At 55.3% G+C, this 23888-nt stretch overlaps 2 protein-coding genes across 4 annotated transcripts; both read right to left on the reverse strand.

Moving 5' to 3' along the window:
- Positions 1 to 77: 77 nt before the first annotated feature.
- SLC37A4 (solute carrier family 37 member 4) lies at positions 78 to 8460 on the reverse strand. 2 transcript variants are annotated; one of them, XM_063355019.1, is made up of 9 exons: positions 8148 to 8460; positions 7804 to 8036; positions 6231 to 6474; positions 4790 to 4948; positions 4337 to 4422; positions 3325 to 3438; positions 2984 to 3049; positions 1828 to 1966; positions 78 to 1544 (listed from the first exon to the last, which is right to left on the reverse strand). In XM_063355019.1, exons 1-9 carry the CDS (start codon positions 8293 to 8295, stop codon positions 1378 to 1380), a joined length of 1356 nt encoding a protein of 451 aa, XP_063211089.1. In that variant the 5' UTR covers positions 8296 to 8460; the 3' UTR covers positions 78 to 1377. The 2 variants fall into 2 exon arrangements, with proteins under 2 accessions (XP_063211089.1, XP_063211090.1); XM_063355020.1 differs by lacking the exon at positions 2984 to 3049.
- A 137-nt stretch (positions 8461 to 8597) lies between these two features.
- HYOU1 (hypoxia up-regulated 1) lies at positions 8598 to 23767 on the reverse strand. 2 transcript variants are annotated; one of them, XM_063355018.1, is made up of 24 exons: positions 23620 to 23767; positions 23428 to 23521; positions 21712 to 21790; positions 21270 to 21424; positions 21101 to 21177; positions 19994 to 20175; positions 19279 to 19394; positions 18328 to 18511; positions 17772 to 17906; positions 16846 to 16928; positions 16615 to 16747; positions 16096 to 16283; positions 15691 to 15829; positions 15541 to 15601; positions 14701 to 14783; positions 13908 to 14090; positions 13545 to 13744; positions 13288 to 13375; positions 12572 to 12694; positions 12091 to 12224; positions 11503 to 11587; positions 10781 to 11033; positions 9841 to 9924; positions 8598 to 9005 (listed from the first exon to the last, which is right to left on the reverse strand). In XM_063355018.1, the coding sequence occupies exons 1-24, from the start codon at positions 23681 to 23683 to the stop codon at positions 8854 to 8856; spliced, it is 3075 nt and encodes a 1024-aa protein (XP_063211088.1). In that variant the 5' UTR covers positions 23684 to 23767; the 3' UTR covers positions 8598 to 8853. The 2 variants fall into 2 exon arrangements, with proteins under 2 accessions (XP_063211088.1, XP_063211086.1); XM_063355016.1 differs by having other exon boundaries at positions 8598 to 9358.
- Between the last annotated feature and the right edge of the window lie 121 nt (positions 23768 to 23888).

The raw sequence follows: 23888 nt of genomic DNA on the forward strand, positions 1-23888 counted from the left end.
CGGTAGCACCTCAAGAGGATAAATAGCGGGTCCGGGGGCTTCTGCTCGCACCGTTCTCCGTAAGACAACCACAGCCCTTGTGACACTGCTCCATTTTTATTTCACAGATAGTAGAAGATCACATAATTAAGTACAAAATGTAATTCACTTCCATTGTTTTAATTAAGGCTGGCTACCTACTCTTGCAACCGAGCTGTTCAGCAAAGCACCCGCGTGCGGGTTCTTCACGAGTTGAACTTGCCTATTCCAGAACGCTAAAGTAGTAAATCCTTTTGGGGAAAAACAAGAATATTCAACAAAATTCCAGTTAAAAACCTGAGCGTACTTATTGCAGAGAGTGCTGGGCCTGACTGCCCAAGGCTGCTGGCTGTCAGCGGCGGGTGGCTCCGCTCAGAGGTAGCCCAACTCCCTCCCCGCAGCCCTGGGAGACGCAGCTCTTGACCGAAAACATCTCGGACCGTACTGAAAAAAAACCACAAGCCAATGCCAGAAACGCGGGTTTTCACGAAGCGCAGCTGCAGCAGCCGCGGGCTGGCGGCAGCGGCTGTCGCAATACCTGCTGCTGGGTCAGCTTTCCCGGCTGATTGGCTACAAGCTGCCTTGGCAGCAGCTGCCTCCCCCGCAAATCATTAACTCCGCACACAGAGATCGCAGTGGGCAGGAGCAGCTCAACAGAAGGAGCTTCTCTAAACGCTCGCCCCTGAAGCACCAAGAATTTCTTGGAAACGTGCCTATTCCTAAGTGCCGCGGAGAGCGCTGCCATGGCGCCGCAGCGGCGTCCCGCTGGTCCAGAGCGAAACACCCGCTCCCTCCCCACCTTCGGCCCTGCCGCTCTCAGATCAGCCGTGAGGCCAAAGGGCCGTCATCATCATCATCGCTCGCTGCTCTGTCACTGTTGCGGGGCCGCGAGCGCGCTGGGAGCTCACGGCTCAGTGCACTGGGACGGGGCGAACGGGCCTGGCCACGGCTCGCGGCAGCACCCCGGGACGAGGAGGCTGAAGCGACAGTTAACGACCAAGATGGACAGTAAGGACAAAACTACACGTGACGGCACCCGGAGCCAGTCCTTTCAGAGAACTTTTAGTGGAGAAGCCTGGGCTGCGGAGCCGGCTCGCTTCACCGACAGTGCTGTGAGAAGGAGGTACAGTAAAATCATCGCAGCTGTAAAGTAGCTGAATTATCACATTTTGAGGGAAAAAAAAAAAGTGATCGGTAGCAGGAACCTTGTGCCCTGAGGCACGTGAGAGTGGATGAGACATTGAGACATTTCTATCTAGGTTGCAGCAATAGGTAAACTCACTCCTAGGCCAGTTAAACAAAACACGAGCATCATTCACGTCGGCCTGGGAGCACCCTTTTCACCAAAGCAGCTTATCCTCAGTCAGCCTTCTTGGGAATCCGGCCCATCTTGGTGCGGATGTTGCGCAGTAAGAAGAAAGCCACGGTGCTGGCGGTGCAGGTGATTTCGGCTACCCAGAAGGCCGTGGCCCAGCTGTAGTACTTGGCAATGGTGCTGAAGGGCAGCCCGGCCAGAAAACCCCCGACTATAAGGAAAAACAAAGAGAAAAACAGCAGCGCTCCAGCGTCTCAGTTTTACCTGCCAATACTTGCTTTTGCACGTATAAAAATTCTTGGTTTGAACTTAAAGCACGAGGCAAAACCCTGCCAGGTGCAGCACAAAGCATCCCTGAGGCTTCCAGCTCTACTCCCTCCGCTCCCGGGGGAGTTCCCGCCATCAGTAACTTGGCACCCAGGGGCCAGACCGCGCTTCACCCAGAGCGCACCCGGGTTTTGTTGGTATTCCTGGGGAAAAAGGGCACTACTCACCATTGGCCATGAGGGCCACTATGGCGTGGGAGGTGCCGCACAGGTTGGCGGGGGCACTTTCGTTGGCTATAACCCCGAACAGGGCGATCGGCCCGTACGAGGAGAACCCAAACACGGCTCCCAGCGTCAGGATCCACAGCTGTCAAAACAAGTTAGGGTCAGAAACGGGATCTGGGCGTCTCACCACCCTCAGTCCACAGCTGCTGACAAACCTCGGGCTCCATGTGTGGCACGAGGGGGTCGTGACATTTCCCGGCTGAGAGCGGCTCCCTGCCCTGCAGGCGGCAGAGCGCAGGCCTGCGACAGACCCCGACACACGCAGCCCACCTCCACCACACCGTCCGGCCGCCCAGCGCGAGCTCTCCTCCCTCCCGCAGTTCTGGCCCCTACGCCCTGCACGCGCGGGACGTGCTGCTTTGCAAGAAAGAACCAGAACGTCCAAGAGAGATGGGCGACGACCCCGTGAAATCACAGGAGAGCGCTGGGAGTCGAGTCACTTTTTAAAACGATCCCGGAGACACAGACTAAAAGCGTTTCTCATTTTAGATGCAAGTGGCCCACCAGAGCACGGTTATTTGTGAGTAGCCACCCCCCGATAACCTCTATGTGACTAAAGAAACACAGAAACAAATCCAAAATGCCCCAACAGTCTGAACTTCAGCGTCAGCTTACGCTCTAAGCGATCTACCAGGCTCAGAATTTATCAGTCGCTTGTGAAAGGACAACAAAGGATAGGTAACGTGACCGTCTCGCAGCGTGCTTTCTGAACTACAAACGCCATTTCAAGATGCTCAGAAGGAAGTAAGCGACATCTCGTTTTCCAGATAGGCAACAGACACAAAGAGTTAGGAAACCACTTGCCAAAGTTAAGCAGGAACAGCATCATTCCTCCTGAGCTCACTCACATTTTACTTGACAAACAAACGTCCTCCAGAACCTTTGATATAAGAACTTAAAATGTTACATTCAGACTTTTCAAGTCAGTCAGTGTAATCAAAGGATTATAGGAAAAGGTTTCTTTTACAAAACTTACAGTAATCTTCTCAGTGCCCTGGTTCTAAGTTCTGGAGTGCTAACCAACCTCCCAGGATAGGAAAAAGGCAGATCAGCGAAAGCAGAAACAGGCAGAGGGAGAAAAAAAACGCAAGGCAGAAACCTCATGTTCTTTTAGGCCTGTAAGATCAGCCAGAGGTTGCAAGGCTACAGTCCAGAAGTGATTTTCCTGAAGAAGAAAAAAAGGAAAGGGAGAAAAGAGGCTGCACTTATTCAGCAATCGTTTGGGCAGATGCAAGTCACGTCTACACTACAGCTACCCGAGCCAGCGGAGGCGGCAGAGGCCGCCCACCCCAGACTCCGCTTCTCTGCAGCGCAAACAAAGAGACCGCAAACCTGCGGTCCTGGGGAAAGGCAAGGAAAACAGCCCTAGTCCCTACCAAACTCCTCACGCCTGAAGAGCTGTCCCTACAACTCCCGGTCGGCTGCTCGCGCGTGGATTACCTTGGGGGAATCGCCCGTGACCGTGACGCGGAAGAGGAACATGGACACGCACATCCCGGCCATCATGGAGAGCAGCAGCGCGTGCCGAGGATTCCCGTGGCTCGAGAGACCCACCTGTAACGCGGGAAGGGAAACCGAGGGTCAGGAACTGGACGGACTCCTCCCATTTTATACCTGGAGTAACTAACGCCGTCCACACAGCCCAGTCAGAAACACGGACGGTGCCTCAAAAGCGCGCCTTTTAGCAAGGCTTCTCGGTTCGGTTTAAGGGCTGCCCACGGTCAGTCTGTGCTAAACAAGAAGCTCGTAGCGATGAATGATGCTTCTGTTATCAACTGCGCCCTATTTCTACCCTGAATTCGGCTTCAGAGCCCACCACTGGGTTTTATTTTCAGCCAGAAGACAAGTGTCAACAACCAGGTCTCTTTCAACACGGAAATTTGGAGAGCGCAGTAAAGCCGACAAATTCAGCAGATCAAACATGTTAGACCTGAGAGGCGTATCGCAATCCCTAACATCGGCACGCGTTTCCCAGCACCTCCCAGGCTGTTCGGCAGTTGTGCTCGTCCGCGTGGCAGAACAGGGTATGGGCCTGTTTCTCCATCGTAGCGCGCGGTGGCAACGCCACCCCAACTGAGCACCTTGGGTCAGCTGCTGAGGTCGCGTGAAGAGAAGAAGATGGGTTAATCGAGAACGGTCTGATTTGCAAAAGTCTCCTTTCAAAGCAGGGTAGTTTAGGCAAAGAAGCACATCCAAAAGAAGAGCTTGGAAGGCAGGAGAAAGAATCGTGCTACTGAGAGTGGCTGTTTTCCACCGCGAGGCGGCAGCTCCTCTGCATTCAGGGTATCCTGAGGCTCCAGAGCAACATCCACGAGGGGAGCACCCTGCTCCACTGCCGGGGCAGGGACTGGGGGCAGCGGGGGAGAATCACCTTTAAGCACTCATGAAGGAAGGCAAAAATAAATGTAAAAATTCAGAAGTGGCTCAAATTGACACTGTGTCAACTACTTACTCTCGCTACCGCTCTGTCAGAAAGGTACCCAGCGGCAATGCTTCCCACCAGACCCCCGATCTCCAGGGCGCTCATGTAGGAACTACCTAGAACGCAGGTGAAGCAAAGACGAGGCCATCAGGTTGGGTCACAACAGCGACGCTGCTGCAGGCTTTGGGCCAAGCCCAGCTGCTGTGGGCTCACCGTGAGCTCAGAGCAGCTCCGCTGGAGGCGAGCCTGCAGCTCACCCTCCTCCAGGAACGCCCGTCTGCCAGCCCCGGCGCACTCGGCGCACGCGGTAACCGCAGCAGCGAGTCATTTCAATAACTACGTGTATCTAAACGGACAGGCAGGAGGTAAGGAAACGAGCCCCTCAGATGGAGGTGCCCGTGTCCTTTTCCTGGACCCATGGAGCTCTCTCCACCCCTCTCCAAGTGCAGCCGCAAAGCTTAAATGCGCCGCTTTGCGTCTTACCCACAAGCACGGATTGTCCCCTCTCCTGGATCAGGAAGAGCTGTCCCCAGTCAGTACAGCAGGTTTTCACTCCAAAAACGACCAGGTAGCCTGTTGAGAGCACCCAGAGGTACGGCGAGAGCAGGAGCTCTGTCAAAGTGCTATTGTCGCTGGAGGAACCTGTCAGGAAGATCAGGAGGAACGTTACTGCTGCTCGAGCACAGCTTCTGAACCGCCCTGCCCCAGCGGCACGACAGCCACAGCTGCAAGCAGGACTCACGCGTAAGGACACCCTTACGGGGCAGATATTCACAGCCACTGGCGGTGAACGGCTCTACCTCCCCCGTGTTCTGGGTTCGCGGCCATTTCAGAATCCATTCTGTCAGTTTATTCCACGTTCATTACAGATTTCAGGAGAACAATCAAAACACTACTCCCAGTAATTTTCTGTATTGTGGTTGCGAATAAACCCTTTGCGAAGGCTGTTGGAAGAAGGATCTGCTTCTCCAGATTTCGCACGAAGGCTTTTAAGCTCTGCCCCTGAAAGCCACTACACAGACCCAATCAAAGATGCTGACTTTCAGGTGCTACCTTCATTCTTGCATCAGTCACCCAAGAACGCCTACAAACCCACTCCCCCCAGAGACCGCTCCGGGGAAGCGATATTGGGTTTTGTACACAAAGAGGTCAAGCCTAGCAGCGCATCCATCGCAGGGCAGCGCGGCAGGCTGAGTTTCCACCGGCCTTTAAAACCCTACCGCAAACCTCTGTTGCAATTCCCCTCTACCTGTTCCGCTTGCAGCGGAGCACCACGCTCAGTGGTCTGAGCAAACATTTACTAACCAGATGTCCTAGGCTGGGACAGAAAACACGGAGCAGAGTCCACCACAAGCCAGGGGTCACGAGAACCCACGGCAGGGTGAGGGGAGAACCGCCTGTCCCCTGCTAACACGGAGGAGAGGAAGGTCAGGCTCGAGGAAGCATTCCCTGCTGTTGTGTTTGTCCTCCCTCTCCAGTGCTCCCGAGGAGACTCAGCTCACAGCCTAAGCAAACAAAGCCCCGAGAAAACGAGGGCACTGGTAAGAAGACATTACGCAGATGGGGAAATGAAAAACCCAGCACACGCAGTCACTGGCAGGCCACGGAACAGAACCAGCGGGGGCCGGGCTCTTCCCCTGCTGCCGCACTGTGCCGTGACAGCCTCAGAAGGCCGTAGACTGGCCCCTTCCCGCAAGGTTACGCTGGGGCTTGGCTTATAGGATTTATAGCTTCGAGGCAGCAGCTTGACAGTTACCAGAATAAAGCTGCCGACAACAAGCCCTTATAGATATCCCGCGGTTTCGGGAAGTGGGAAGGATGGAGGTCTCGGTACGCCAGGAGCGACACGTTTGTGCCACAACACAGAGAGACGGCACCACACCTTCTCCCGCGCCGCCCGCTTAGAGTGAAGCCTCCTGCTCACCTTTCTTCCCTTTCTTGGCTCCTTGTTCAATATTGGGTAGCCCAACATCCGACGGCTCGTTTTTAATCAGGACGAGGCAAATAAAAGAGACAACAACGCAGATGAAGCCAGAGAAGGACAAAGTCATGCGCCAATCGTAGTTCATAGACACCAGGGCAGCGACGATGGGGCCTAAGCCCCCAGCCAAGTTCATGCTTGTGGAGAGGACTGCCCACCAGGTCCCAAACTGGGAAGGCTCAAACCACTGTGCAACAACAAGAAAAAGGGCATGAGGTGTGAGAGAGGGAGTGACAAGAGTGACGCTGCACCCGAAATTCCTCAATCGAGGCCCACGCTGCAGGTTCGGGGCAATTCTGACCCAGATCTAGAAAGGCAGACAGAGGGAGCACCCACTCCCCGCTACCTCGATCGTGCGGGGAACCCCAAACGTCAGGCAAGTGTCAGCCGCAGGAGCCGGACAGGTGCTCACACCGCGAGCCAGCTCAGGGTTATTTCCATGTACAGATGATGAAACTGAGCTGTAGGCCAGGAGAGGCAAATTTAAGAGCGCACGGTTCTGCGTACTCACTTGCTAGGAACAGCGTCCTCCTGGAAAGGTCTGCTGGCTCGGGAACGTGAAGGGACAGGCAGGGAGTCACGGGGTAACTTTAGGACTCGCTGTCGCGTTAAGTAAAGTGTCAGGCACGACGGGCTCCGCATTGCGCTGTGCGCTCGGAGCCAGAACCACGGGGGTGGGGGCAGCCGGCAGGAAAACCTCCGAGTGCCACATTCACTAACGCCTTCAGAAAACGCCACGCGTATTTTTTCCGTTATTCGGGAACCGCCTTTCTGTGCACACTACCATCCCGGACAGCCCTTTTCTCGCCAGCTAGACGAGGCCAGACGCCTCGCTGAAGGGCAACGCAGTTCTTCCTCTCCCCTCGTCCCGCAAGCACCTGCGTTCCTGGGTTCTACGTCTTTCGAGAGAGGTCATCAGGCAGCTGACCTCCTTTCCTTCTGCCCTAGGGCGGAAATCAATCTGTTCCACTCAGATTGCCGCAAACCCCAAACACGTGCAGCTCAGAGGCTCGCCTCATGCCGCTCCTCCAAACGTTACCCAGTTTTCTACCTGAAGAGCCTGCAATCTGCAATTCCCGAGTTTCCCGAGCGTGCAGATGGCATTCTGCACGTTGCCCCTTGCCCGGCAGCAAACCGCCGCCATGGCAGCGAGGCGAGCAGACCTCTGCCTGCACGCTTAAAATACTGGATTCCGACAAAGGACATCTCTCCCAGGGCAGAAGGTTTCCTGTACCAGGGGATGTTACTTATCAAACCCAGCTACAGTCGAGGCACGGCAAGGCAAGGGCTAACAAACTTTTTCAGTCTTTGCTAAAACGAGCAGAACCTCCTGCAGGGAAACTTGCTCCGCGGGCAGAAGAAAGCGGAGCTGGTGGTTTCGACCTCGAAGGAGGCAGGAATAGGCTGCAAATTCCTCTGACTTTGGCGCGCGCGGTCTGCGCAGGCCCGCGGCCGGGACAGCTCAGGAGAGCAGCCGTGAGACGGTTCCCCCTCGCCTTCCCCGGCAAACACTTACTTTCCGCAGTATCCTCCCGCAGGGCGGCCAGCCCAGCCCCTGGGCCAAGCCGTTGAGGAACCAGAGCCCGGCGAAGGCGGCGACGGTGGAGCTGCAGGAGAAGCCCACGTTGACCAGGCCCACCATCAGCAGCCCGCAGGAGAAGAGCCAGCGGGCGCTCAGCCGGTCGGAGAGGACGCCGCTGACGAACTTGCTGATGGCGTAGGCCGCCGACTGGCTGCTGGTGATGAGACCTGCGGCGGGAAGAGCCCCCGGGGCGCCTCAGCCCGGCCGCCGGCCCGCCCGGTAACGGCCGCACCGGGGAGGGGAGCCGGGGCGGGGTGTGCGCGTGTCCCGGCACTCACCCAGGTCGTCCTTCCCCAGCGGCACCTCGGCCATGACGGCGGGCATGACGAAGGAGAAGGTTTTGCGGTTGAAGTAGTAGAGCGTGTACCCGACGAACATGGCCCCGAAGATCACGGCCCGGTACCGGCCGTACCCGCCGGCCGCCATCCCGCCGCGCTCCTCCGGCGACGGTGCAGGTCAGGTCGGGCGGGGCGGCCGAGGCCCGGTCCCGGCGGGCGGCGACACCGGGGAGGGCGCGGGACGGGACGGGACGGGACGGGAGCAGCGGGCGCCCCGGCTCCTGCCGCTGCCCCGGCCCGCCCCGCCCCGCCCCGGCCGGAAGTCCCGCCCCGCCCCCCCGCTCCCATTGGGCGCCGGGCCCCGCCCCGCGGAAGAACCGAACACCGTCCGAGGCGTAACGTTTATTTTCGGTTGAAGAGAACGAACGCGGAGCCGCGGCAGAGGCACGGGGACAGGCGGCCGCTGCCGCGCGGGAGGCGCGAGGAGGAGAATCGCGACGCGTTTCGCCCGGTTTAGCTGTAATTAATTCGCCCGGTTTAGCTGTAATTAACGTCGTCCGGCCCCAGGCCCCCGCTCCGCTCCGGGGCCTCACACCGTGGGATGTCCCCACGGGGCCCAGCGTTCGGTCCCCTCGGTGCCGGGCTCGGCCGCGGCCCCGCTTCTCCCCCACGGTGCCACTAAACGCCACCGTTTTGGGAAGGGAGCTCAGGCTCTGAACTCTCCGGGCTCCCCTCCCGTCCCCGTCGCCCCTCGGCCGCAGAGACGGCACCTCGCCGGCAGGCGCGGGATGGGGCCCACGCTCCCAGGCACCTCCGAAAGCTCAAGCTGGTTCTTGACGGAAAAAGTCAGGGCCGTGACTTGGGTAGGGAAACGGAGACCGTTCTCGGTGGGCACGACCCCACCGCCCAACACACAAGGAAAAAAAAAAAAAAAAAAAAAAGAAAAAAGAAACAAAACAAAAAACAATTCACTAAGTTAGTAGCGGCAAAATTCCCAGAAAGAAAAAATAAAATTTACATCTCTATCCCATTTTGTTGCCAGGCTGTTTGTGGTGTTCCACGTACATCACGACTAGGCAGGTCCATTATAAAAACAAGAACGTAACCATGAAATAAATAGATGTTGACACTAGTGGGATTTCAGGGCTGTTATAACTCATCGTTTTTCCTGTTTTCTCCTCCAGTTTCTGTCTTCTTCTCTTTTTTGGACCCTGTGCAATGAAGCAAACTCCGTTACAGACTGTAACAGTTTTTACGGCACAAAAAGCAGGGCTGAAAGCCCCCGACGTTCCTCCATTATCCCGCCCAGCTCCCTGTCTGTGGTAGAGAGGTCGGGGGACGCTTTGGGGACTGGCTGAGGACGTTGCTGCCCTCACACTCAGGCTGTCGGAATACGCGCGCCCCGGCTCATCAGCTCCTTAACGAAGACAGGCTTACAGCTACGGGAATGGCCATGGGCCACAGCGACCGAGGCAGGGGACAGTGGCACATTATCGTTTGACACTGAACAGTGAAAACGGAGGAACAGCGGGGAACCAAAATCTGTGCGTTCCTCTGCAGAATTAACAATTGCTTGGCAGTCGGGGCTTCTACCGTCCTAGTGCCTCCCAAGCTAAAGGGACGGAAAGAAGCTCACGGACAGCCTGCGCTTGCAGCTACCGCGTTCCTGACCGTTAGTCGAACATTTACTCACCGGAGTCTGATCCAGGCTCACCATCTATTGCCACCTTCTCAGCTGTAGGAGGTTCCTCGGCTGGACCGACATCCTCAGGTTTGTCTACATTTAGAGCAGAAAGAAACAGCACAAAAGTTACGGGAGAACACGCAGGAGATGGGGCAGGTGACTAGGGGTCAGGTTTATGAACAAGCCAGCCACGGCGCCCCAGCAGGGCTGTAGTAATTCGCTCTCACCATGGCTCTCTATAACGCTTAGAGAAGCGCCACAGAATTGCTCCTTATTTCTCACTGCCTCTGGCTGCCGGGACTGATGTCCCTGGAAGCCCTGGAGGTTCACTGCTTGCACAGGCAAGTCACCTTTGGAGCTGTGACTACCAGCAGCAGCTCTTCCCCAGGCCAGAGGGACCGGCAGGGAGCTCTGCTGACAAGCAGCACACTAGATTTGAAAGGACCAGGGCACTCAGAACCTGAGGATCTTAAAAAAGTTCAGAAAACTGCAAGCCTTGGTGTCCCAAGAGATGTTTTTTTTTTCCCCCCTGGGGTCCATCCAAGTCACCAACCTTTCTCATCGACAGCTCATTCTGCTCCTTGATAGAGGACACGACCTTGAATGCTTGGTCTGGACACCCACAAGGGAACTGATGGTTTATCTGTCTCATGAGGCAGCCGCCCACCAGGCCGATACCGACTGACCACCCCAGGAGGTTTATAAATACCGGAAAAACCCAAACGAATGCTGGGGGGAAAAGGACACTGCCACATCTAGATTTTCCCGGCTGTCTTTGAAAACTAAGAGGAGGATCCCTTGATCCCACAGTTAACTACTGTCTTCACTTATTTAGCTCCCTCTCACTCAAAGCAGGGAGGTACGAGTGTGTTACACGTGGTAACTATACACCAGGAGGTAAATACATGGTATTTATGTACCATATATATAACTCCCGCCCGCTCCTTACCTTCTTGTTTCCCCTCCGTGGGAGGGATAGTGTTCTCACTCTCAGAGGCTGCTGTAGCATTCTTGCCCGAATCCGATTTCGTGGTGTTCTTCTCCTTTTTGGGCTTGGGTTTTGCAAACTTGGCCTTATTCAGAAGATACTGCACTTCCCTGTCCAGGGCTGCCAGCTTGAGCTCTATGTCTTTGGACAGCAGGATGGGTTTCTCAGTAGGAGAGAGCTTGTTCTGCTCAGCCACCGTCTCGTTTTTCCAAATCTGTGGGATGGGAGGGAAGAGGCGCTTTTCGGATGCTTTTTGGTTCCAGGAACCACTGTACATCAAGTATCTCAAAGTCACCGCTCCTGGGCCTTCTCACTTAGGCAAATGCTGCTCCCTGCTACGTTTCCACCAGCTTCTTAGATACCCAGACATAGGACAAAGTGAAGCCCTCAGAACCCAGAATCTGGTTTTAAAAGCTGCAGCCAGATTCCTGGGCCACAGCACCGCTCCGGGAGACAGCTGCCCCCCTCCAACACAAGAACCGTGATCCCCTCAAAGCAGCCTGGGGTCAAGCTGGGCATGAGAAAACACCGAAACACAGCAGAGGTTTGCAGGTGGCGTGGAAACAAGACCTGCACGCTCTGTTCCACAACCTTGAGTGAAAGTACGCGACCTATGACTTTGGACAGGAAACATAACCCAAACGCGCCCCCCCGCCGCCCCAAATCATTTGATCCTTTATTACCGTTGTTTCATTGATGGCTTTTTCCAGTGTGCTCAGTTCCACTTCCGTGAATATCTGGTCAGACTCCGGAATCATTCGGGCTCCCCTTAAAGATACGGAGAAAGTTTGTTTCGGGTAAACCACACAGATTGTACCTTGGCAACTCAGTGTTTACAACTCCCGTAGTCACAATACTAACTGCCCACTGCACACACCGAGCAATTACTACGTTTTACAGTTCCGCCTCTTGCATCTGCAGGAAACAGAGCCCTACAGCAATCTCTGGGTGCTAAGGATGCAACACAGAGACAGCAGATGCAGCTAGTACGAGATCAGAAAAAACAGGGAAGAGAGAAAAATAGGCGGCCATTGGACCAAGAGGGAAAAATCTGCTTGCAAACGTTGCATACAGCGTCGGACGGTTCCTGCCCCCCAGGTTAATCAGAGCTTGCACGCTTGTGTTAACGGGCACTGCAGAACTGAGCAGGGTTTTGGTCCTCTCTCAAGACGCGCCGGTGACTTTCAGACCGCATTCGATCTGGTCACGTTCTGTTGGCATCTCTGGCACTATCAGCTGCCCGACTCCCCTTCCCAAGAGCCTGCTCTTACTTGAGAAAGATGGTCGAGTGGTTGAGCAGACTCTCCAGGGCAGCCAGGCGTTCCGGCCACTTTCTCCTTTCCTCGACACGGAAGAAGAGGTTCCTACAAAGCTTTTTCAGCTCTGCAAGCTTGTCTTTCAGCTCCTGCAAATGGGGGAGAGGGGAAAGGAGACAGTTTGTTTGCCCACTAACACTGTAAACCTCAGAAGTTTAAACTGCAGTTTTTGTCATTCTATCAAATGTACTATTTTAATAGAGTAAAAAGAGCCACATGACTAAGCTTTACGTGGGATGAAGAGGCTGAAGCTGTTGAAGGCGCATCCACGGCTGGAAAGAACTTACTATTTTGTTCTGTGTGTAACGCACTGAGGAAGCAAGAAACTTCCAAGAACCAGATTATGAAGGATCCAGACGGATCAGTGCCGTCAGCCTGTGTGGTCACCGCCACGCCAGTGACAGCAGAGTGGTATCCTGGCCCCACGCAGCAATACCTTCGTTGAGGCTGCATAGCCCTCCTCCTCCATCCAATTGGAAGCCTCGCTGAGCTTTTTGGAAATTTCGTCTCTCTGCTCCTCTGTTGAGACAAACTGATACTCCTCTTGGTAAAGCTTGTCCTGAAAAGAAAAAAGCAAGTGCTCCCGTCAAACACCGCAGAGCCCGGAAGCAGAAAACCACCGGGTCACCCGCTTGCAACCGGGCTGGACTGGGAGCTCCTGGGGCGCTGCCCGCGCCGGCCAGGAGATTCTCGTTCCGCCCTCCCAAGCCTGGGCTCCTGCTCCTGGCGTTACCAGGAGCGCAATGGCTGTACACCAGCTGTGCGATGGTAAAGCTGCAACAACCGTAATTTCACACGCACTTCACACTGGTTGCCCCTTCCGCACAACAGTTCTTGAGAAGCTGTAGCTTCTTTACAGCCCGAGTGCAGCTGTTCCAAAACACACGGGTAAGCGCGCGTAAGGGATACTGGAAACCCAGACTTTAACCTGTTCGACACGCTGAAGGAAAGCGTTCGCTTCCTAACGAGGAAACCTCCCAAGCCCACGTGGGCCTGGGAAGCCAAACAGCAGCAGAAAGAGAGACGGGAAGACAAAAGCTCGGCTCTTCAAATCAGCTTCCCCAGCTCAAACAACTCCCCTGCATTCAGATCAGCCGCGTAAGACACTTCCTGCTCTCCAGGAATTCTCAGCTCTTTATATCCCTCTCTTACCTGCGTCTCAAAGATGAATGACTCCAAGCTGTTGGCCGATTTTTCTCTCTCCTGTTTCTCTAGATCTCTGACTGTCAAGTCTTGGAGTCTAACAAGCCAAGAGAACAGAAATCAAAGGTAGCAAGTGCCTTTAGATGTGCACAACATCACATACGTCAGCTTCTGAGGATAGCAGCGCTCCGTGAGCTATCACCGCTCCAAAGCGATTCGCTTCCTTCATCTACAGCTTTAACCCACCAGAGCCATTTCAAACGTACTTTTTCATCGAGCTCTTCAGTTCATCCTCCAGCAGGTCAGGGACGTCGTTTACATCCAGCTCCATGGTGATCTCGTGGACAAGCTTCTGCTTCTTGGGTGCTTTGATCTTCTTCTCCTCCTCCGTTTTGGTAGCCGTGCTGTCACTGGAGCTTTTGGACGATTCTTCCTCTTTCGCAGTTTCTCGGTTTCCTTTGGGATCCTGGAACAGATAAAGTACATTCTCAGGCAAGGGAACAGATTCGCACTTTGTGCAACTTTTTTTTCCAAGGCAGGGCACTAACAGGGAAAGAAGAATTCCACTGAGGAAATTCCACTTCTCAGACACGGAAATCACAGTCCCATTCCTTCTCTCCGATGCTCACCTGAGACTCTGACTTCTCGCCTTCTTCCGTTTTCTGTGACTCTGCTTTTGGAGGGGCAGTTTCTGCCTGGCCTGCAGACTGCTGTTTCTCTTCTCCCCGCTCTTCATCTTCTGCGCTGCTTTTCTGGTCCTGTTTCTCCCCCTGCTCTTCTTTACCTGGTTCTGCTAGGCTCTCTTCTTCCTCCTGCTCATCACAGGCAAGTAAAAGGGAAACCAAAACAGCGTTTTTAATGTAGAAATTCCATGCAAATGTTTCACAGAACAGATAATTCTCTGGAAAGAAAAAAAGACGTGCGTGAAAAACCGCACTCTCAGTGACCGCAGCCGCTAGCGAGGGACTGTGCCGAGTTCGAACATTAACTAAGAGTCATTTCAGTGCAGGAGGTGACTCTGTGACAAGGAGCTTTCGTCTCACTAGAAGGAAACCTAATCACTACTGCCAGCATCAATGGCAGCTGTGCCTGCACGGCGCGGGAGAACGCGAGGAGCCTGCCAGACACCTGCACAGACAACCCAGGCGAAAGCCCACCCACAGAGCACCGGGACAATTCGGGAACAAAACCCAAGTCCCGGAACATTAGCCCACCACTGCTGGGCTTGCCGGCAGAAGAGCACGCGTTTCTTCAAACGCACGCCACATGAAACTCAAGAGGAATATAGCGCTTCCTGAAAATATCCGAAATCCTGACGTGCTGCCAGGCACCTTTAGCTCCGCGCACACGAACCGCTGCCTCTTCAGCGGCCAGAGCAAGACTCAGGGGCTCCCCCTGGCCAGCAAACACCCCGGGGCTCACCTGAACCGAGTCCGTCAGGTTCTCTCCAGTCTCTGGCGTGGGGCCACCACCCCCAAACAGGCTTGAGATGGTGTTTCCAAGTTCTGTCCATGGGAGACAAAGAACCCAGAATATTGTGTTGCCAAAGGAGGAAGAAAGTCGTCTTTGGCTCTCAGTTCTTCCCCCCACAACCACAGCGGCCACCAAGGAGCTCCCTTGGCGGTGTACGTTAGCTACATACACACCAGAAACTCAGCCGTCCCTGACCTTGCTTTGTGTTTTTGCGTGCACAGACACGTGGGGCCTCCACCTCTGCTGGAATGACACCTGAAACTTGTAGCTTTGACTAAAAAGCTTCAGGCTACAACCTGTGGCTGCTTCAGCCTTCCCCGCACCTCCCTTTTGCCTCCCAACACGCGGATTTACAGCTCCTTCCTAGAGCGAAGCCTGTGCTCTGAAACCTGAGCGACGCAAAGCACGGATCAGAGCGTCACAACCCAGACGGCGAGAAGGGAGGGTGCTGCGGATGCAGGACTTCCCTTCAGGGCAGACCTCCCGAAATTAGCAGCTGTGGCCGAACAAAGAGGAAACAACTCCTGTTTTTCTAGTTGCAATGCATGCCACGGTCACCTTAGGAGCGGATGGCATTTCAGAGCTCCTGGCAGCGCCCAGACGCCACTTGCAAAGGGCTTTTAGGTATTTTGGCGCTGTAAACACAATCAGAGGCTATGCCCAACCCTCTAATCTCCACGTCCCAAACCCACGGTGCTACTCTGCTCAAAGCAAGGAGACGCGTCGGTTACCCCAGCTACTGCAGGGAAAACTCAACAGCCTCTACGAACATCAGAGTTCAGCACCTACTTGTCAGCGTTGACTCCTCCTCCAGCTTATCTTCCACCAGGGTCTCAAACACAGATTCCACCTGGGAGAGGGGAGCACAGAATCAGTTTTACGCAGGGACCAGAGAGGGGCGCAGAACTGGAAAACACACCCCGAGAGGGTGGTGCTTACCCGGTCAAGGCTTAGTACTCCGCTCTCATCCATGTTGAAGTGAGCTTTGATGCCTTTGGATTCATAATCCGAGTGCTTCTTGAAACTGTCCCCAACTCCCTTTAGCCTCACGGTGGTGAGATTGAGAGAACCGAAGATCCTGACGGCACAGGGACAAGAGCGGAGAGAAAACTTAAGATTACAACGCTGCAGAAGAGCTAACCGCTTCTCACATTTGCGGCCACAGACAACCGCGCAAAGCGCCGAACCAGCACGGTTCCGTTTGCTAAAGCGCATAGGACTGAGAACAGGTCTGCAAGTACCTGCTGGTGGCCAGGCGGGTTCACGGACCGGCCCACCAGCCAAGTCTAACAGCTGGGCATAGTGCACTGCCATGGAGCCGCCTGCTCACACGCCTCGACTCACCGCATGTCATCCTGGTTCAGGAAGGACAGGTCTCCGTAGTTGACATAGAACTCAAAGTCGTCCGTGTAGCGGTTGAAAGTGATAACTTTGCGCTGTGGATAGGGCGCCATGCGCTGGAACAAAATCCTCTTGTTGTGCTTTAAACTCTTGGATTTATCATCCTCCTCAACTTCACGAGTAAACTCCACCTGCATCACAGACAGAAAACACGACTCGGCAACTGCAAACTGCCCCGATGGCACCTCGCGTCAGAGATTTCCGCGGCGTTTGGCTGCTCCACCTCGTGCAAAAGTCGGGGGACAGGCACGTCTTTCTCAACTGATGTTTCTAAGAGCCTGGCTTCTTGGATACAGCACTTCTACAGTCAGGCCGACTTTATTCTGCTTCCTTTATTAGGTTGGCAGAAACGTCTCCGTAACTTCCTAGCTCAAAGGAACCCAACAGGTCACCTGGAACGTTTCTCCCAGCACAGCCCCGTTTCCCCACACTTTGCACGAGAGACAGCAAGCCAAGGGTTACCTGGATAGGAAACACAGCGGCATCCCGAACGATGAAAGGCTTCACCTTAAAGGCTTTGCTCAGAGCAGCGGCCTGGTAGACTGCACCCATGGCAGCAGCCTCATCGGCATTGATGTTCTTGCCCAGTTCCTCTCTATGAAGCAAAAAGCAACAGACGTCAGCTTTGCGGCCGCTGCCACGAACGGCGGCTTGTCAACAGGAGACAGACTGAAGGGGGCCTCACATACTCACTTGCCCACAGCTTTCAGCAAAACCTCCTGCACTTTGGGGACCCGTGTGGCACCGCCAACTAGAATCACCTGGTCAATTCCATCCTAGGGATTGGAAACAGTCACCTTGTTTTGAGAAAGCAATTTAGGAAAGCTAAGTACAGGGCTTCCTTACGCTCCTTCCCCGCTCACCAGGCACCGAGGTGGGGCTCTGAGACTCCCCAGGCTACCTCCTGCCGTCCCGGCGCGTGGCAGCGCCCGGCAGAGCCCACACAGGCTGACACACACCGTGCCAACGTGAGGCACCCGGAGTCAGGTCTGCCAAACAGGGGCAATACGGACCGCGGCTTCGAGCCACCCGAAACGTGGGACTTGGTTCAAAATCAGGCAGACTACAGTTCAATGCCAGAGCAGCCGGTGACTCGGACAGCGAGCGGGACTAGAACGGAGCGAAACCCGGTCTCTGAGAGGCGACTCAGCGTCTCGCGCCGAACACCAGAGCCAAAAGATGCTCCAAGAGTGTCCTGGCACCCTGGAAAGCGAGCAGTTAACAATGCAGCGAGTCTCTCCAAAGGACTGCGCCTCCTTTGGTCCAACTGCAGCCCCCAACAGGAGCGCTCAGCGGAGAAGCCTGAACAGGAATAATTCTGTTTCTGGGCACTTTGAGATAAAACTTCAGAAGAGAGAACAGAACAGCATCCGAGACAAAAAAACCAGGAAAGATCGTTTTTTAACGTAAAGAAACACCTCCTCCAAGTGCCTTGTTTCTGGTGCAGGGCACCACAACAGACTGCTGGCTTGACACCGCAGCAGCAGCACTCTATCGCGACAGCTGCCATCTGTACCTGCCAGCAGCGCTGGTAACACAACCCCTGACGCTTTGATCATGGCACGACAGCAGCTGCGTACATAGAAACTTCAGGCTTGTTAATGCATTCCTAAACCTACCAGGCTCATCTCTGCGCTGCTCAGAGCCTGCTGCACCGGTCCTGGGACTCGCCGGAACAAGTCGGAGCACAAATCCTCAAATTCTTGCCTTGAGACCTTGGCCTTGAAGTCGATGTCATCTAGTAGCCCCTCAATCTATCCGGAAACAAAGCAAACAGGCAGAAGGAAATTATTTGTGGAGCGTTCTCCGAGCAAAATCTTTGCGCGACTTGCCCAGTGTGCAAAAAGTTCCACCCGGGACCTGACCGCGTTCATCGAACCCCGCCACTGCTCAGGTGACAAGAGGATGGAATGTGGATATAACGGAGAGCTTCTCCCAGTGACAGTTACTTACTAAATATTTTCCAAACTTCTCGCGACTAACTCTCATCCAATCCCCTCATCTAATCACCAGCGGTACTAAGTGGGCACAAGCCGAGAGGGACCACCAGTGCCACCACCACCCCTGGAACACCAGCACCGACGCTGCAGAGGGACGGTGTTCCTGCTCGCCTGCCCTTAACCCACCCACCCTCGGTCCAAAAACAGCTGGAAACCCCGCAACAGAGGGTCGGACCTGTGCCATGTGGTCCGCATTCGCGCTCAGGACAGTTTTCAGGCGGTTGGCCTCCTTCAGGAGTTTGGCCATGGCCCGGGGATTCTTTCGGACGTCTTTCGAAGGGTGCTGATCATTAAAGAGTTTTGCCAAGTAGTCCCGGAGACGAAGCTCCATCTCTAAACCTCCCAGAGTACGGTCAAACCTGAGCAAAAGAACGAATGGAGATTAACAACTTAAACCGAGCTGAAATACAAACAAACTTCATCTATTGCTTCACAAATATGCAGAGCGGCAAGCGGTCACAAGTAGCTGCAGTACTATCAGCTGCGACTGACTGTGAAAGAACAACGGTTGTGCCAGAAATAACACATTATAACGAAACAAAGAAAAGAAAGATTCACCACCACGATAGCCTTCGAGCAGGAACTTTCACTACATTTGCGGTAAAGGCCTCATTGCCAAGCGTGCCGAAGGGCTGAGAAGCCACAGGATGGCTGTCTCGGGTCCCAGGTGTTTTCTTGGAAACAGCAGCGCAAATGTTTTGCAGTTAAAATTGCTGGGCTGGCGACTCACAGCACCCCCCTCCTCACTCGGCCAACGCACTGCATTTTCATTCCTCTCTGGGAGGATATTCTGCTTTTTCAAGCTGACACGCTCTGCTTCTCTAAGATTATAGGAAGCGGAATTAGGCTAAAATGGCTTGAGGCTAAAAACCAAGCAAGTTGAAGCGAATTAAGTACACTGATTGCCTCCCGGGCTCCTGGAAGTTCTCAGTTACCTTCTGCACAAGACAGCGACACCAGAGCTGTTACCAAGCGGAGCTTTCTCGCTCCAAGCGTCTCCCACTCTGCCACCCAAATTACTGTGCTGAAGCCTCACCGCAAAATCCCACCTTTAGAAGAGACTGTGAAACAAATGGTTTCTTTCCTGAGACCTGCGGGTTTTGCGCAACTCGTGTGGAATTCTTACCCAATGCCCTGGATCTGCAATTGAGGTTGGGTTCCCGAGTCCTTAGTTTTCACTGTCTGATACGTAACAATAGTACAAACGGTGCTTCCTGCTCCCATGTCGTAAAACATGATATTCTGAAAAGAGAAGCTGGGACGGTGAAGCAGAAACACCTGGATATCCCCCACGAATAAGGAAAGAACCCGCTGCTGTCCCGGCCTCACACAGGCCAAGACTGTCCGCTCCCTCACCCGGCTTTACACCGCAATGGCAGGACTCGTACTTTGACCAAGCACCGGAGGTGTTCAGGGTCACGCTTGACACAAGCGGACAAGAAAACTTTTTCATCCATTTGACAGATCAGAAAACAAAGATCTGCTCTTCAAAAGCTTCTTCAACCTCAGGAAAATCAAGTATTTCAGAGTCGGTCTTCCAATACCTTAGCCAATCCCTAACGTTACTCCCCTCCCGGCTGGTGGGCAAGGAACAAGCACAACTTTACAAAATGGGAACTCCCGGCCTCCCGCCCTCGCTCCAGAAGCTTTCAGGCTTCACCACGTATTCACAGAGGGTTTCACCTCTTCCTCTTACTGATGAACACACGATAAGGGAAGAGACCGGTTACCGGCAGCATCGGCTTCCTCACCGTGAAGTCCCTTTGATTTTATCTGCGGCCCTTTCTCCCCCACACGCAGGCACTTGCACGGGACTGTCTGCATCTCCCACCCCCGCCTACCTGCGCGGTGGCGTTGATGTCTTTCCTCCTAAAAACCCCGTAGTTCAGCGCCACAGCAGTGTTGTCGTTGATGAGCTGCAGCACCTTCAGGTCGGCCATGCGGGCGGCATGCAGAACCGCCCTCCTCTCCGCCTGGTTGAAGTAGGCAGGAACGGTGATCACCGCGTCCTTGATGGGCTGCTCTGAAAGAGTTGCAGGGAACACGTTTTCCCATCACTGTCGCCACGTGCAAAGACTCGTTATAGCGGGGTGAGGGTGGCGGTGCCAGAGAACCCAAGGCAGAGACCCGTACGGAACGCAACCCTGAAGCGGCATCAGCAGCCAGGATCGCTAGGCGTGAATCTATCTGTGTCCTGCTGAGACTAAGCGGACTTTGCCGATTCTCGCAAAGCCACGTATCTACTGCCCTCTCCTTCACACGTCAGGGCACTTTCAAATGCTCTGGGACGCCTTAGATTTCAACAAATGTTACCGTCACGGAGACTGACTTGATCACCAGATTTGCTCGCTCTCCCAAGCAAAAAGCCTTTGACTGGCTCTAGTATCACCAACCGAACACCACACAGCCTCCTAGTGACTCGAACACGTCGACGGGATTCACCCAGTTTTCATTACTCTGGTATTTCACCAGCAAGGCAGCACGGGAAACGCGTGGCAGTCTCTTATCTGTTCGCCAGTTTCACGACAGAGGGCAGTTTTTGCTCTTTAATTGTAGTTCAGCCCCAACCAAACTGGTTCCCACAGCAGAGCCACCGCCACCTTCCCCCCCCCGTCACCAACAAACACGCCTCTCTCTAGTCGCAGACACGAGTGAGGAAACGCTTTACTCTTTCTCCGGAGACGGCCACTACGGCTTCCTCGCTGCAAGGCTGGGTGGGATCTGGCGTGCCTGCCCCCAAGAACAGGATTAAGACCCCAAACTTGCACCGTATCAGAAACAAGTGACAACCTGACAGCTGCTACGCCTCGCTTACAGCCTACAGCTGAAGAGACCCAATGGCCTGTTTCTAAACATCTGTGGGCTTTCAAACGCCTTCGGTCTCTGCTGAAATCCCGTAATGTACAAACACACACAGACGCTGCAAGAAACAGTTAAATCCTTCCAACCTGCAAACTCCTCAGCCAGACCACGCGAGTAGTTCAGGACCATCCCCAGCATCTCCTCTGGGGAATACTGTATCGTTCTACGAGAAACAGACAGGAAAGAAAATTACAGAAACAACACAAGTTGGTAGCCAAAGTCCCACCCCCAAGGGACCCAGAAGCAGACACTTACTGGGACAGCTTGAAGATAACGGTCTGCCTTTTCTCGTCCTTCACCAGTTCGTGCTCTGGGAAGCGGGACCGGTACAGTGCCACGTGGGGGTTATCGATACGCTTCCCCAGCAGATCCTGGAAGTATCTGAATGCCACCTTGGGGGTCCTTATGGACTGCAGAAAGGAAATGCACATTGCCCGGCTGCACTTCTTCGGCTTTGCTGTCGTCAAACAAACCTCTCCCAAGCTACGTGGTGAACGCTCGTGTTACGGGACTCAGGAGCACAAGACCAGCAGGCAAACAGCCAGTACGGAAAGCCAGCAGCACAGCAAGGAGACGAGACGTACGGGACAAGAAATAACACTTCCTAGCTCAGACATTTATCACGAAGGACCGAGCGGTGGGCTACATTCTGCCTACAGGAACTGCAGCTGGCACGACGAGTAACAAGAACTCTTACCATTCCTAGCGCGCTGTCACCGAAGAGACGCTCGTTTTCCTTCAAAGAGACGGCCACAGGTGTTTTCCTTCGTGACTCCCTGCGCAGAAAGAGAGGAATAAACCAGTCGAAACAGGTGAATGTTCAGTACAGAGTGCCTAGCGAGGAAGGGTGGTGTCTGCGTTTCAGAAGGACGAAGGGAAGGTGCTGGGGCACGACCTGCGGAGAGGAAGGCCAGCCTCCCTTCATCCGACAGGCGGCAATAGCAGCATCTCCCTTCACCGCTTTCGTACCTCCTGGGGTTCCTCACGACACGGGTAAATGCTTTGCCGGAAGACAAACAGACACCTCTCAAATTCGCACTCAAAGCCGTGGTGGGCAGGTTCTTGTTTTTCCCATAACACAAGAGAACTCGACAAGAGGTGGCCCATTTCTGCCCCCACACACGCTTTAGCGCACCGAGGTGAGCATTTCACTACAGTAACTACGAAATGGCTTAAAGTTGTCCACTAAGCTCAGCACGCGCTAGCCACTTCCAAACGCCTCGGGACGCGTTATCGGTTCTCTAATGTAAGGCTACAACAAAACGACTTGCCAGAAGGAAGAAAGGCTCGTGAGCAGCTTTCTGGAACGTGCTGCTTCAGACTTAGACAAGACTTGCTTTATTTTTGCTTCCCTCCAGCAGCGAGCAAAGCGAGACAGTTCCCCCCTTCTACCAGCGACTGCCAAGTTTCAGGGAGCGGGGTGAAAAACCCATTTATTATCTCTCAGTCTAGACTCTGAGAAGACGAGGATGCTCCCGACCGTACATCCTCTCCCAGCCGCGGGTTTTCCATTCAGTGTCTCGGGGACGGGCTGCAGCGACAGCAGCCAAATGAAAGGAGAGCTTTATCTGCTTCACAGACGAGCTGCAGCCAGACAAACCCCGCTCCGGGCTCCCTTACGGAGAACTGAAAATCAGGCTCCTTAACTGGACAGGAAAGAAGGTGACATTATGCCCTTTCACACCTGAACCACGACACATCTGCCCTCTGCTCCGCTCCGTGAGACCCCCCTGCAGCGCTGCCTCTGGCCCGGGGCCACCAACGGCAGAGGGACACCGAGCTGTCGGAGCGGGGCCAGAGGAGGCCCCGGAGATGCTGGGAGGGCTGGAGCCCCTCTGCTGTGGGACAGGCTGGGAGAGCTGGGGGGGTTCAGCCTGGAGGAGAGAAGGCTCCGGGGAGACCTTCCAGCCCCTTCCAGGCCCTCAAGGGGCTCCAGGAAAGCTGGGGAGGGACTCTGGAGCAGGGAGGGGAGCCATGGGGCGAGGGGGAAGGGTTTTACACTGGAAGAGGGGAGATTTAGGTTAGATATGAAGCAGAAGTTCTTGGCCGTGGGGATGGTGAGCCCCTGGCCCAGGTTGCCCAGAGCAGCTGTGGCTGCCCCATCCCTGGAGGGGTTCAAGGCCAGGTTGGCCGGGGCTTGGAGCAGCCTGGGCTGGTAGGAGGTGTCCCTGCCCGGGGCAGGAGGGGTCCCTTCCCACCCAAACCGTTCCGTGACGTCCTCAGTGACACGCGTGGCCGGTTTCTTGCTGAGGAGGCCCCCGGTGCAGCCCAGGCCCCCGAGGGAAGGTTACAAACCGCCCCAACCGCCCCTGGGCTGCTGCCGGCCCGTGGGGGGAGGCGACTCGGAGCCCCCGTTACCCCGCTGGGCTGCCCCAGCCCCGCCGCGGCGGACACCGGCCCCCCCCCGGCTCACTTGTTGAGGACGATCTCCATGGGCACCCCGGGCTTCACGATGGCGATCTTCATCGACTCGCTGCCCACGTCCACCGACATCACCGCCACCGCCTCTGCCGCACAGACACCGCCGGTGAGACCCCGCGCCGCCCCGGCCTGCCCCCGCGCCCCGCGCCCCACGCCGCCCCCGGGAGCCCCCCCGCGGCCGTACCTGCGGCGGGCAGGCGGCAGCAGAGGAGCAGCCAGCCCAGGGCCCAGCAGGCCGCCCGCGCCATCCTCGCTGTCCTCCGGACCCGAACCCGGACCCGGCCCCGGCGTCTCGCGCAGCCGCCGGCCCCGCACGCGGCGCGCGCTCATTGGCGCGTCCCGCCGGCTCCGCCGCGCCGCGCGCCCCCATTGGGCCACGTCGGGGGAAGCCGGAAGCGGGCACGACGGGAGCTTCGTGCCTATTGGCTATGGGGCGGCGAGGGCGGGGCAACG

Source organism: Chroicocephalus ridibundus, chromosome 18, assembly GCF_963924245.1.
Source record: "Chroicocephalus ridibundus chromosome 18, bChrRid1.1, whole genome shotgun sequence".
NCBI lineage: Eukaryota > Metazoa > Chordata > Aves > Charadriiformes > Laridae > Chroicocephalus > Chroicocephalus ridibundus.